The 15,428-nt window shown below is 44.7% G+C and overlaps 1 protein-coding gene across 2 annotated transcripts in view; it reads right to left on the minus strand.

Annotated features, from left to right (window-relative positions):
* LOC119963440 (serine/threonine-protein kinase 32B-like) overlaps positions 1-15,428 on the minus strand; it is a 411,699-nt gene that overhangs the window by 20,470 nt on the left and 375,801 nt on the right. For both annotated transcript variants that reach the window (XM_038792576.1, XM_038792577.1), the window contains 2 exons: positions 9,694-9,810; positions 3,535-3,660 (listed from right to left, as the gene is read on the minus strand). In XM_038792576.1, coding sequence (XP_038648504.1) covers positions 3,535-3,660; positions 9,694-9,810 — 243 coding nt within the window. The remainder of the gene's footprint in view (positions 1-3,534; positions 3,661-9,693; positions 9,811-15,428) is intronic.

Consider the following 15,428-nt stretch of genomic DNA (forward strand, 5'->3'; position numbering starts at 1 on the left):
GGACGTGGGTACGGTGGTCTAGCCCAGGGAAATGGGTATGGGGATCGAGCCCAGGCAAGTGGGTACGGGGATCTAGCCCAGGGAAGTGGGTACGGGGGTCTAGCCCAGGGAAGTGGGTACGGGGATCGAGCCCAGGGAAGTGGGTATGGGGATCTAGCCCAGGGAAGTGGGTATGGGGATCTAGCCCAGGGAAGTGGGTACGGGGGTCTAGCCCAGGGTAATGGGTACGGGGTCTAGCCCAGGGAAGAGGGTATGGGGATCTAGCCCAGCGAAATGGGTATGGGGATCTAGCCCAGCGACGTGGGTACGGGGATCTCGCCCAGGGAAGCGGTTTCGGGGATCTAGCCCAGGGAAGTGGGTACAGGGATCTAGCCCAGGGAGGTGGGTATGGGGATCTAGCCCAGGGAAGTGGGTATAGGGGTCTAGCCCAGGGAGGTGGGTACGAGGATCTAGCCCAGGGAAGTGGGTATTGGGATCTAGCTCAGGGAAGTGGGTATGGGGATCGAGCCCAGGGAAGTGGGTGCAGGGATCTAGCCCAGGGAATTGAGAACGGGGATCTAGCCCAAGGAAGTGGATATGTGGATCTTGCCCAGGGAAGTGGGAACGGGGATCCAGACCAGGGAAGTGGGTACGGTGATCTAGCCCAGGGAAGTGGGAACGGGGATCTAGCCCAGGGAAGTGGGTACGGGGATCGAGCCCAGGGAAATGGGTACGGGGGTCTAGCCCAGGGAAAAGGTACGGGGGTCTAGCCCAGGGAAATAGGTACGGGGGTCTAGCACAGGGATATGTGTATGGGGACCTAGCCCAGGAAAGTGGGTACGGGGGTCTAGTCGAGGGAAAGTGGGTACGGGGATCGAGCCCAGGCAAGTGGGTACGGGGATCCAGCCGAGGGAAGTGGGTACGGGTATCGAGCCCAGGGACGTGGGTACGGTGGTCTAGCCCAGGGAAATGGGTATGGGGATCAAGCCCAGGCAAGTGGGTACGGGGATCTAGCCCAGGGAAGTGGGTACGGGGGTCTAGCCCAGGGAAGTGGGTACGGGGATCGAGCCCAGGGAAGTGGGTATGGGGATCTAGCCCAGGGAAGTGGGTATGGGGATCTAGCCCAGGGAAGTGGGTACGGGGGTCTAGCCCAGGGTAATGGGTACGGGGTCTAGCCCAGGGAAGAGGGTATGGGGATCTAGCCCAGCGAAATGGGTATGGGGATCTAGCCCAGCGACGTGGGTACGGGGATCTCGCCCAGGGAAGCGGTTTCGGGGATCTAGCCCAGGGAAGTGGGTACAGGGATCTAGCCCAGGGAGGTGGGTATGGGGATCTAGCCCAGGGAAGTGGGTATAGGGGTCTAGCCCAGGGAGGTGGGTACGAGGATCTAGCCCAGGGAAGTGGGTATTGGGATCTAGCTCAGGGAAGTGGGTATGGGGATCGAGCCCAGGGAAGTGGGTGCAGGGATCTAGCCCAGGGAATTGGGAACAGGGATCTAGCCCAAGGAAGTGGATATGTGGATCTTGCCCAGGGAAGTGGGAACGGGGATCCAGACCAGGGAAGTGGGTACGGTGATCTAGCCCAGGGAAGTGGGAACGGGGATCTAGCCCAGGGAAGTGGAAATGTGGATCTTGCCCAGGGAAGTGGGAACGGGGATCTAGCCCAGGGAAGTGGGAACGGGGATCTAGCCCAGGGAAGTGGAAATGTGGATCTTTCCCAGGGAAGTGGGAACGGGGATCCAGCACAGGGAAGTCCTGCAGCAATGTAACACAACCTTCGGTAGATTTCAGCAACTTTAAATTATTCTGGAAACCATCAAACATGAAACTAGAAACCCTACAATCACAGAAAGAACAATTGACATCAATCAGCAAGCAACTTGGAAATCACTGATCATCCCTTTAAATACCACTGAGTTGGGGTCTTTCTGCTGCTGACCACATGTTCAGCTGTGCAAGGTTAAGAGAATGCGTCAGCTGGAGCATAGAGCTTCAAAATGCATGGCCAATGTCAAATCGGTGCTACATTCTGATTGGCGTTACAACTACCTGATGCCCAATTTTTTTTTCCCATTTAACCTCCTCCACATATCCCCAATCCCTCACTTGCTCACCCATGTTAAAATTCCCTCTAGTTCTGCATGTTATCAGGTAAGCGGCAAACAGGCAAATTCTTAGAGAGCATAAGATGCCTCGTTCGAGTAAATTTACTTAGCACTAATGCTCTGAATATTTAGAACATTTATGGACTATAAGGCTGAAAGATTACTTTGAAGCCACATTGGAGACAAAGGGTTGTGACAATAGCTTCTCATTTATTAAAATTAAAAAAGAAATCTAAAACAGCTATGAATTTTGGAAGTTTGAAAACAAAACTAGAGAAAATGCTGGAAATGCTTCAACAGGTCAGTCAATATATTTAAAGAGAACAAATATGTTAGATTTTTAGCAGACTATATTATTAATTTATAATGTTTCCATAACCTTTGACCTAATTGGCAAGTATACAGTGTTGTGCATTTAGCAGAGATATTGCTGAAGAAAGAGATGTTTTGTCAAAGCTTGTCGTCTTGCATTCATCAGAACAATGTGAGGGAAATCACCAAATTTATATTGTTGGGGAAGAGAGTGCTGATCGGCTCGCAAATGGACTCTTGATTGGTAGATGTGTTGCCGTGGAGAATGAAGCATTTAACGGTGACAGAGAGCTAATTGTCGAACATTGTGTGAAAGTTAAACCAGGGAACTTGCCTCTGATTGGTCAAGGCATTGTTCTGAGGAATAAAGCTGAAAATGGTTGTCACTAATTTCGTTTAGATGAAACGGGTGAAATGTGTGTACATGTTCTTTCTGTGTGCAAAGAACAGGGTCCTGTGTATTAATATATGTAGCTTCTAATACAGGCAAGCGCACCACACTGTGAGCCTGCCTGACAATCTTAAATGAAAGCAGAAAATGCTGGATAAACTCAGCAAGTTTGGCAGCGTCTGTGGAGAGAGAAACAGAGTTAATGTTTCGAGTCCATATGACCCTTCTACAGAACTCAATCTTAAATTGGTTGTCAGCGAAATTCTTCGCACGCTGAGGATTATTTAGCAAATGTTGTCCAATCATATACAAAATGAATATCTTATGTCATTAAATAATTAAATAAATATTTTGAATATTGAATAAGTGAGGTTTTTATTAAAATTGATAATGTGATGCCTGGATTAAAGTGGTGAAGATCATCCAAATATGTGGGGAGTTCATCCCCTCATAGCTTCAACAATAATTACAGACCAGGGACTTATTCCTCAGTAATACTTCACATTATGGTGGGCGTAATGGATAAGGATGACATGATACTTCATACATATATCAGTTCAGTTGGTTTACCTCTTCATCCACTGATTGATCCCCTATGTCACATTTCTATGCTGTTCATTTCAGATTTTAAAACGCACTGTTTCAGAGCATGAACATCAATCAGTTTCAAAGAAATGCAACAATGCAACTCAGAGGAAGAAAATTATTCAATCAAAATTATTGCGCACATTTCCGTCTGTTAACTCACATTTGGAACAAAAGCAGGAGGGAGATTCTTCGCCAGAACCGCATCCCAGTTCACATCAATTAAGTATGGAGCATTTTGAATGTCCTTAAGACTTGACAGCCGACACTCGGGCTCCTTCACAAGAAGCTGGTGTGAAATAAAATAGTTGTGTTTTAATATATGTTTTTTTCACAATTCTTTAAAATACATATGCAGGTAAGAAAAGGTCAGAGATCAAACAATGTTGCTGCAGAGCTATAACTAATAGGTATGGTATAGAGCTATAACTAACAGGTATAGTGCAATGGTTATGTTAATAGGGCAGCAGCTTTCTCCAATCAGGAGAAAGTAAGTTCAAATCCTACCCAGTCGTTTGGGGAATTTGAACTCAGTTTATGAAATAAATGTGGACATAAAAGTTTGCATCAGTTTAAAAATAACCATGAAGCTGTTGGATTGTTGTTTAAAAACGCAAACGGTTTCCTGATTCGCTGTAGGGGAGAAAACCTGCCCTCGTACCCATTCTGGTACCCTTGCAGCCATGGTAGGTGATGGACACACAGCAAAGAAGTCCATTTCAGATGGGATGTCTTCAGATGGTGTTCATGGCTCAAAAGACCAACTCTTGAGAGGCAGCTTCTGTCACAGTGCAACATATGAAGCTACCAAGTTGTGGGTTGTTTTTTTTTAGTTGATGATATCTGATGCCTGTGGTGATATGGATCACTGTAAATACACAGGGGGTTAATGTAGATACACAAGGACACTGTAAATACACAGGGGGTTAATGTAGATACACTTAGACTAGATAAACGCTAGAGGGAGCACCAGAGACATCATGACACACAGACATTCAACCAATAGGCCAGTAAGATAGGACACGACCAATGGCCATTCAAGACACACACAGAGGTGACAGTACGACAAGGGGGCTTCCCATATAAAAGGACAGGGCACAGATGCTCTTTCTCTTTCCAATGGCGACAGTCAGAGATACAGGAACAGATCAGGAAAGCATCACACCCACCGCATGGATTAGAGCAGACTGGTTAGTTAGATATCGTTACTATAGCTAGATTAGCAAGAGAGTCGAACTCAAGTTGGAGAATTGTTAATGGTTCAATAAATGTGTTAAAGCTATCTCCAAGTCTGAACCTTCCTTTGTCAGAGTGTACATCAAGGAAGCAACTTATACTATGTCAAGAAGCGTAACACAACAATGCCAAGCTGCTTCAGCCAATGGTCATCATAATAATGCACCACAGCAGGTGCCATCATTTTCCTCTTCATAGAATAGAATCCATACAATGCAGAAGGAGGCTGTTTGCCCCATGGAGTCTGCTCCCACCCTCTGAAAGAGCACCCTACCTTGGCCCACTTCCCCACCCTATCCCCACAACCCCACCCAACCTACACATCTTTGGACACGAAGGGACAATTTAGCATGGCCAATCCACCTAATCCGGAGGCGCAATCATTGTCAACTCGAAGAGGTAATATGTTAGCCTTTCCGGAATATCTCAGTGAATTTGATGAGCTTCTCAAAGAGCATTTGAGAAGTTATCAATATTGTGGCTGAGAGAAGACCAATGTTTTAACGCACAGAACCTACTCCGACTTCATCACTATAATGACAGAGCGGCTCAGAAACCAATTCACTAATGAAGTCAGAGATGCCAAATGCTATTCCATAATAGTTGATTCAACAGCAGATGTGAGTCATGCGGACCAATTAACGTTAAATTTAAGATATGTGAACAGTGATGGTGAAGTTGTGGAGAAATGTCTTTGTTTTTTTCCAGCTACAATACCACATTTCTGAGTGTCTGAAGACAACTGTTTTGGAAATCATTGCAAATTTAGGTTTGGACATCAAAAATTGTCATGGCCAGAGGTTTGATAATGCCACATCTATAGCCGGAAAATATTCAGGTTTACAAGCAAGACTGAACAATGGAAGTCCTTGTACATTTTTCTTTCCATGTTCCAGTCACTCCTTGAATTTCATCTGCAATGCTGCAGCTGAATCCTGTGAGGAAGCTGTGTATATTTTTGACTTTGTTCAAAACGTGTACCTCTTTATTCTGTTTCCACGTATTGGTGGAAAATATTGCATTCACGTTTGAAGCAAACTAATGGAAAACATTTGACAGTCAAAAGAATTTGTGACACCAGGTGGTCTGCTCAAGCAGATGCTGTTTTGGTATTGACAATGAATTTTGTTGATATAAAGGATATTTTATCAGACAAAGTAACATCAAATTCAGAAAATGAAGACTCATCGTACGCCACGTGTGAAAGCTGAAGCAAAATCCTTAGGAGATTGCAAAGTATGATATTGCTGTTTTTACTGTTTTTTGGAACCGTTTACGTCAAATAAATAATTCCATCAGCAAATAGCTGAAAAATGTTGATGCAACTGTATTGAATGCTGCACAATTGTTAGCCTCAGTTAAAAGTTTTTTGTCATGGAAGTTTGAAATGAGTATAGCTCGATAGAAGCAGAGGCACTAACATTGGAAAAAAATATAGGTCCTTCTGATGATGAGAAGCGTAAAAGACGCAGGGAATTATTTTTGATGAAACTAGAGATTTAAAAAATCACTTTCAAAGAGAAAGAGAAGATCATCATTGAGACTGTCAGTGTTATTTGTGTCACAATAATAGTGCAATTGCAGAGTAGAAGAGAATCCCTGAAGAATCCCTGCATGTTTTTTAACAGAAGTTTGGGTGAGAATGCTAAAAGCCAATGCATTAAGAAATTAAATGCATTCTACAGGGAGGACATAGACACAAATCTTTCTGAAGATGAAGTGAAACAATTCATTCATTTAATTGATAATGATAAGCTCTGTGCTTCAAGATCACCAGCTGTTTTGTACAGACTTGTATATGATGGTTTGCAGGCAACCTTTCCAAATGTGGAAACCATTCTGAATATATTTTAACAATACCTGTCACAAATGCTTCGGTGAATGTTCTTTTCCAATATTGAAAAGAGTTAAAAATTATTGATGAAGGACGATGCGTCAGGAACATTTGACAAGTTCAGCAATATTGACGACTGAAAGTGAATCTTTATAAGATTCCTACAATGATGCAATTGATGATTTTCTTTAGAAATAGTGGGGAAAAAAAGGTTTCTAAATTGCCATGCCAACGAGGGATGAAGCATGGAAATCTTAAAAATCTGTCCATCTTTCATATTGTCTTGTTTAAATTCTGTTTCTCAAAATGGACCATTGCTGGTCTGATATAATGGCTACACCTAGTCACATGTGACAGTTCTAACCACATCACTCTCAAGGCCGGCCTTGAGAAAGTCCCTTCAGGACAAAGAATGGAATCTCTCAGACAGAGCCACTGATATTGGACTTGGACTCACTGAGCACTTCACTCATGTGAATTTCTGGCAATAACGTCTTTGATTTTGTGAGAGGAAGTAAGGAAGTTAACTTTTGAAACTGAATGAGACTCTGAAATATACTGAATGGCAGCATTTGCATCTTGTTGATTGGAGTATTTGCTCCTGAACTGGACTGGCTCATTCTGTCCTGGGCTGACCCGTGCGGCAGTGATAGCATTGGCTGATTTTTCCATCTCATTGCTCATCAGCAAGTTCCATGTTTTCTCACCTCAAGTCACACATCACAATATTGACCATCTATACCGTCATTCTGACCAGGCCTAAGCCTGGATTTTAGTTCAGCAATGATTCATACAGGTGTGTTTTTACAGAATCAAAAGCACTAAAGCAGCCATTGATTTGTGTATTTTTATGGCTTGTGATTTGCATTCTGTGGGGCAAGGGTGGGTGGGGCTGGGAGTGGTATGACATAATTGGGGGAGGGGCATGACATCACTGGGGAGGGGCATGGTGTCTTTGGGCATGGCCCAGAAATGAAGGTGAATGCGGGGCTTCGCAAAGTTTGATTTGATTTATTGTCACATGTACTGAAGTACAGTGAAAATTATTTTTCTGCGGCCGAGGGAACGTACACAGTACGTACATAGTAGGCAAAAGAATAATCAACAGAGAACATTGACAAATGGTACATCGACAGACAGTGATTGGTTACAGTGCGGAACAAGGGGCCAAACAAAGCAAATGTCTGCCACTGACTCAACCATTACTCACTTTGATTGAGAACTGAACACGAGTGTGGGCTTTCACTCCATGGTTTTAGACAAAGCACTTGAGATACTGTTGGGCATTTTGCATTCAGAAGAACATTTAAAGGACAATAAGGTCCTGTCAGTATAATATCCAGGCTCACAACTGGAAAGAAAGGTATAAAAGATGTTCTCACAAAATCACTGCTGCAGTGAGGAAGGCAGCTTGGATTGTTGCTAGTGAAGGAGTTATTTCGCTGCCCGGCTGAACTCATGACCCACTGCTTTTTTTTTTGGAAATATTTTTATCATAGTTTTTAACAATTTTTAGACAAAGCATACAATAACACAGAATAACTACTGAACAGTAAGAACCGTGCGCCACCCCCCCACCCCGGCACCCCCCACATCCCCCTACAACAATATAACCTCATCACTAATTTCCCCCCACCCACCCTATCCCCCACCCAACAGTGACCAGCTCTTTAAAGTACATTATAAATGGCCGCAATTTACGGTAAAACCTATCCACCGACCCTCTCACGGTAAACTTGACCTTTTAGAGGTGCAAAAACTCCATCAAGCCACCCAGCCACGCTGATGCGCTTGGCAGTGTCGACCTCCAGCTCAAGATAATCCGCCTCCTTGCCACAAGCGAAGCAAAGCCCCCGCCCCCATCCGGAGCTCGTTCAGATCCGAAACCCCAAAGGTGGTCACTAATGGGCAAGGCTCCAATCCTAATGCCCAGGATTGCTGACTTTGTAACAAAAAAGGACCTCCAGAAGCTGACCAGCTTTGAGCACGACCAGAAGATGTGCGCAAAGCGTGTTGGCCCCCTCGAACACTGAACACATCTATCCTCCATCCGATCAATTGACGACCCACTGCTGTTGGTATGTATGACATTTTGCTTACAGTTGCTTGAACTGAAAGTAAATGGGCAGATCAGTGCAAGCTTATGTGCAATGTGGGATCGGTAAATGCTGAGAGGATGTTTTCCCTCATGACAGAGTCTACAACAAGAGGGCCTAGTCTCAGAATAAAGGCGTGCTAATTTAAGACTGAGATGAGCAATTTCTTCTCTTAGAGGGTTGAGTGTGTTTGGAACTCCTTAATCGTCCAAGGGATATAAATGCACAGATTAATTAGCCACTGAGAAAAATATCATACAACCCTCATCACTGACTGGAGATTGGCTGCTTACACCAGTCTGGTTACTTTTTCACTTTCTGAGGTTAATCAGCCTAATACATTCTTGAGAAATGATAGGTCCATACTCCTTGACTGGAATGTCAGTGAACAGACCAGCACTTACCTCAGATCCTGGGGTTCCTATGATAAAACTATGGGGTTCCTTTTAATTTCTTAAGCGATTGAGTAACATGGTGGTGGAGATGATGGTGGTGGTGGTTTTGGTGGTGGGGGGTGGCAGAGGGGAGCAGGAAAGGAACTCTCAGGCCAAGATTAATTTTGTAACCAAGGAAACATCTGTTGGGAAGAAGCTAAGTGATGAGTAAACATTCTGGGAGAAGCTGTTGGAAGTAATGGGACGTGCCTGAGGCTGCAACCATTCCTTTCTGAGGCCTGGAGGAACAGCCCAGCTTCTACTGGCCCCGTCAAGGGTGCCTTTTGTCTTTTGATGGAGAGATGCTTCACCCTGCTGACGGTTTCTGACCTGCCTTCACCTGTCAGGAGTCCGTGGTATCTTTCCCAGTTGGACTCCTGCTAAAACCCAGTAGAGGACCCCATTGGCAGACATTTTACAAGGCCTGTTCCCACTGGGAGCCTTAGCCACTGAACTACTATGAGCATTTAAACTGATGGGCCAGCAGGATTCCAACAGGCTCAAGGCAGTAAGATGTGGAGCTCCATTTTCAAGGACTTGGTTCCTGCTGGATGGAGTGGGTTAACACTCCAGTTTGTTTTGAAATATGGAAAGCTTTCACACAGTATTTCTTCAACAGCTTTGACGACAATGAAGTGTGTCCAGATTGATTTTTCTGGCTAAAGGTATCTCTGTGCCAGTTGTAAAAGCGTATGCCATGACCTTTTCTTTCGATTCTTTACCTTTTTTAGTAACGCCACCAAGCCTTTGGACCACGTGGAGGAGCAGTGCACTTTCTCAGTACTAATCATGAGAAGTATTTCTTTCAGTGAAGTATTGGAGTGAATGTCATACGGTCTCTGTGAGATAAAATACAACAGAATTACTTAGCATTGACCTTGTGTACTCTGTTTAAACCGGATAGCAAGTCTCAGGAACCTTTACTGATAAAGGCCTTTTCCCTCATATCAGTAAAGAATCGTAACAAAATATGAATAGTCGTTAACAAAATGAATGAATGGCACTGATCACGAGTTAAAACATATCAGTTTTCTGGTTGTCCCAAATCCAAAATGCTGTTGTATATTTTGCACTGAAGGGTTACATGGAGCATGAGGCCTATTCCTTTTCTCCAGCATTTTCAGTCATTTCTATTTTTATTTGCAGCATTTGCTGAGAGAAAATTAAAAATCGCTTTGAGTAACCATGTTGGAAATTGGGTCATTATGTCAATGTATCATATCAAAAATTAAACCATAGCTTTTTGGGTTACAAAACATCCGCTTTGGTCACTGTCTGTGTGGAGTCTGCACGTTCCCTCCCTGTCTGCGTGGGCTTCCTCCGGGTGCTCCGGTTTCCTCCCACGAGTCCTGAAAGACGTGCTTGTTAGGTGATTTGGACATTCTGAATTCTCCCTCAGTGTACCCGAACAGGTGCCGGAATGTGGCGGCTGGGAGATTTCCACAGTAACTTCATTGCAGTGTTAATGTAAGCCTACTAGTGACAATAATAAAAATTATTATAAAGCTTATTTAAGCCCAAGCCTTTCAGCATCAAAATTCTCCCTTTTTTCATTGATAAAGAACAGGATCGAATTCAGATTTTAAAATGATCTGCCCTTATCTGATTTTCCCTAAAATGTTATTTTGTTTGTTTTTAAACAGTGTTTTTGGTAAACTGAAAACCTATCGATATTCTGAATGGATGGTAATCCCTGCTCACCCATCATCTACAATGCCGTCAATTTAAAATTTAAAATTAATTCACTTTTTAAATTCATCCACACAATGTGGGTGGCACTGGCTGGAATAACAATGAAACAGGATATCTGGAAGCCTTGCTCATTTTGGCCGGGGACTTCAACCAGGCCAACCTCAAGAGTGTACTGCCATAATTCCACCAGCGTATCTCCTGTCCCGCCAGGGTCCCCAACATCCTTGATCACTGCGAGACAAACGTCAAGGGCACCGACCAATCTATCTTCGGAAAATCAGATCACAAGACAGTGCTCCTTCTCCCGGCATGCAAGCAGAAACTTAAGCGTGAGAATCCGGTTAAGAAGGTTGTGCAATGCTGGTCCGAGGCAATGGAAGAGCTCCTATGCGACTGCTTGGAGTGGGTGGACTGGTCCATATTCAAGAACTCAGTGGCCAACCTAAACAAGTATGTCACCACCGTCACAACTTCATCAGTAAGTGTGTCGAGGACTGCGTGCAAAAGAAGATGGTATGCGCGTTCCCCACAGGAAACCATGGTTTAAGTGGGAGATTCACTCCCTACTGAAGGCTAGGTCTGAGGTGTTCAAGACAGGCGACCCTGAGCTCGACAAAAAATCTTGGTACAACTCCGCAAAGCCATCAGGGATGCCAAGAGACAATACCAGATCAAGTTAGAGTCACAGACTAATGACACAGACTCTCGTCGGTTGTGGCAAGGCTTAAACAACATAATGGACTACAAAGCAAAGTCGAGGAGAATCTCCGGCAACATCGCACCCTCCCCGATGAACTCAATGCATTCTATGCTCATTTCGAGCAGGGACTAACAAACCATTGCCAACTTCCCCAGCAGCCTCGGACACACCCATACCTACCGTCACAGCTTCCAAAGTCAGATCAGCCTACTTGAAAGTGAATCCTCAGAAAGAAATGGGTCCTGACAGAGTCCCTGATGCAGCACTCAGATCGTGCGCGGACCAACTGGCGGGTGTGTCGGCAGACATCTTCAACCTCTCCCTCCTCTGTTTCAAGGTTCCCACCTGCATCAAGAAGACTACATCATATTGGTGCCAAAGAAGAAACAGAAAATGTGTCTCGATGACTATCATCCAGTGGCCTTGGCATCTATCATCATGAAGTGCTTCTAGAGGTTGGTCATGAGATACATCAACTCCATACTCCCAGAATGCCTTGATCCACTGCAATTCGCATACAATCTCATAATCTCAGCCAAGCTCATATATCAAAACTCCAAAACCTAGGATTTGCCTCCTCCCTTTGCAACTGGATCTTCAACTTTCTGACCAATAGGCCACAATCAGTAACGATAAACAACAACACCCCCTCCACGATAGCCCTCAATATTGGTGCCCCACAAGGCTGCATACTTAGCCCTCTACTATACTCTCTATACACACACAACTGTGTGGCAAAATATGGCTCCAACTTCATCTACAGGTTTGCTGATGACGCGACTGTAGTGGGTCAGATCTCGAACAATGATGAGTCAGAGTACAGGAGGGAGATAGAGAACCTAGTGGAGTGGTGTAACGACAACAATCTCTCCCTCAATGTCAGCAAAACTAAGGAGCTGGCCATTGATCTCTGTATCAACGGAGCCAAGGTGGATATGGTTGACAGCTTTGAATTCCTCGGTGTGCACATCACCAACAATCTGTCCTGGTCCACCAAGAAAGCACAACAGCACCTATACTTTCTCAGGAACCTAAGGACATTGACTCTCACCAATTTTTTTGGATGCACCATAGAAAGCATCCTGTCAGGCTGCATCACAGCCTGGTATGGCAACTGCTCGGCCCAAGACCATAAGAAACGTCAGAGAGTCATGAACACCGCCCAGTCCATCACACAAACCCACTTCCCATCCATTGACTCTGTCTACACTTCCCTCTGCATTGGGAAAGCGGGCAGCATAACCAAAGACCCCTCTCACCTGGGTTATTCTCTCTTCCAACTTCTTCCATCGGGTAGGAGATACAAAAGTCTGAGAACACACACTAATAGATTCAAAAACAGCTTCTTCCCCACTGTTAACAGACTCCTGAATGACCCTCTTATGAACTGAATTGATCTCTCCACACATCTTCCCGACTGAGTAATACTACACTCTGTATGCTTCACCCGATGTCTATATCTATGTATTTACATCATGTATTTACTGTATCTCCTATGTTCATCATGTGTGAAGCGATCTGCCTGGTCTGTACGCAGAATAATACTTTTCACTGTACATCGGTGTAAACAAAGAGTCACCCAGACTCAAAATGTTCCCTCCCTTTTCTCTTCACAGATGCTGTCAGACCTGCTGAGATTGTCCAGTATTTTCTGTTTTTGTTACAAACAAGATGATTTAGCCTTGTCGTCACCTGTGATAGCGGGCGAGCTTGAAATGTTACTTTGTGACGTGGAATTGAGAGTTGTCCCCCTTTGTACAGTTAATGGTTCTGACCACTCCGCTGAAATACAGTGAAAGAAGCTTTGACAGGGAGAGCCCAGGTGGAACCTTCAGCTCACTGGGAATGCAAATCTGTCACAACAATCTGGCCAGTACTTCAGGGATGGCCTTAATCACTTGGCTGACACCGTTTATTTTGTTATGCATGTGCCAACACAAAGAATTTCCATTTGACTCCTGAACATCTACAACTTCAGTGTGGAATTTTCTCCGATATTATACGAGAAACAATACTCCCACCCACTGTCTCATATTATTAAATACAGGAGTACAGTCTTTTGAGCGAATATGCAAATCTCTGGTGTTGTTCTGCTAAATGCAATTTAACTCTGGTCTATTGACTTGAGCTTTGCATAACACAGACATCAGTCTGAGCATTAGAATTGCAGCTTTAGTATATTCTAATCTAACTTTGCAATTCTGCACGGTTACTTATTATCATCCTTCAGTATTTTGCATGACTTTGCATTCCAAGCCCAGCTGTACTTTACATTCTTAATTACTCTTTCTAGGTAATTTATTTCATCTTTGCTCATGCAATACGATCTTGCACTTTGCTCTTTAAGCTCTGCCCCTGTCGCTTCTTATCAATTATTCGCACCTGCCCCTACACTTTTTGTCCTGTCTTGATGACAGCGGTTCCATTTCTCGCCTCGCCTGCCTTCTTAAGTTCTCCTCCCTCAGGGATCCCCTTCAGTGAAATCCTCCAGTCACTTCCCACAGTTCTTTTGTTATTTAAACACCAACAGTTCAGCCAGCGAGTTTCTCATGCTGATCAGCCTTGTTTTCAAGCCGTGGCTCATCCTCCGACTGAACTTTGAAAAGCACGAGCGTGGAGAGACGGCAGGAAGCAGAAAGAAAAAGCAGTTCAAACCAGTCTTCTTATTTCCCCGTTTTATAGAATCAACCTTATTCCATATAATTCTGCAGAGAGGACCGGCAACTTGGTTTGCAGATTATGATCAGTGCCGCCAATGCCTTTGTGGGAGTATGACTAGAGGTACTATGGTACCTGGGAGTGTGAGCTGCTATTGGTGTAGAAGGCTCGCTGCCCATTGGCCCAAGTGTTGTCTTCACATTGGTCGAGAGGAAGGTAGCTCCGCCTACGAAGCGGAGTGTCAGAACCCGTGTTTCCCAGCAGCCACCGTTCTTTCTGTACTCAAGCTGCTGGGCACACTTCTTGTAGATTAAAGCCTTCGATTCGGACTACTCCTTCATTTCTGTGTTCATTGATCGCGCATCAGCCTTCTAACAAAAGGGATGGAGAACTATCAGGAGTGGATCACAGGGCAACAAAAGGTCAGGACCCAACTGTGGGTCCATATTCCCCTGGTACACGGCCACCAGTTGAAAAAGAGAAAAAAAAACTGCTCAATCAAATAAAGAAGTGTCCCGACCACGTGGGGGGGCAACAGGATATGAACCACAATACCCAATCTGGCCTAGCCCAACACACTCTGGCACACAAACGTCAGCACCCCTTAGACCCAGAAACCTATTCCCCAGCTGGTCCTCAACCACATCTACTGCAGTGTACCTCCCCCACTACTACCAATATTATCCCAGCCCCAACCAGGGAGACCCCATCACCGAAGAGACGAAGAATCGGCAAGACACCGAATAATTGGGTGCCGTGGAACGGCGAGGCAGGGGTGGGGGGGGGGGGGGTGGGGGGGGGGGGGGGGGGGGGAACTTCTTCCTCACCACTACAACAAGAGGAACTCCCCCGTTGACTACCGAACTAAACCAGGACTTATAAAATCACACTGCTCACCCAGATGAAGAGAAGAAAAATCTCTGAAGGGAAAAATGCCTAAATAAGAATGAGAAAAACATTCTCAGTCCAATAAAATGCATCCCGACCACAAGGAGGGCAACAAGGATATCAACCAAACTGCAGGACCTGGCTCAACAGCAGGTCCCGATTGACGAGTCATGTCAGGGTGTCCCTAAAAAATGCCTTTGACACTTCAGCAGCAGCAGTGACCAATGGTGGGGGGAGTGCCCTGATGGGAGGGGGAGGGAGGACTGAGGCGCGTGGGGTAACGTCTAGTGGATTGCTGATGTATATTCTCTTTATGCACTATGTTAATGTTGATTAGTTTGCTGTGTTAAGATTATTACTGTTTAATGCTCTATCCTGTTTTGAATTGGGTGTTAATTTGCTAAACTGTTTATCGTTTAGAGGGTTAAGTTGTTCTGTTCTGTTGGCATGTTGCCCGTCTTTCTTTGTATTATTTTCCATTATGGAGGGTTTTGTAAACTTATTGAAAAACTTTGAATA

Source organism: Scyliorhinus canicula, chromosome 3 (genome assembly GCF_902713615.1).
Source record: "Scyliorhinus canicula chromosome 3, sScyCan1.1, whole genome shotgun sequence".
In the NCBI taxonomy this organism is placed as follows: Eukaryota; Metazoa; Chordata; class Chondrichthyes; order Carcharhiniformes; family Scyliorhinidae; genus Scyliorhinus; species Scyliorhinus canicula.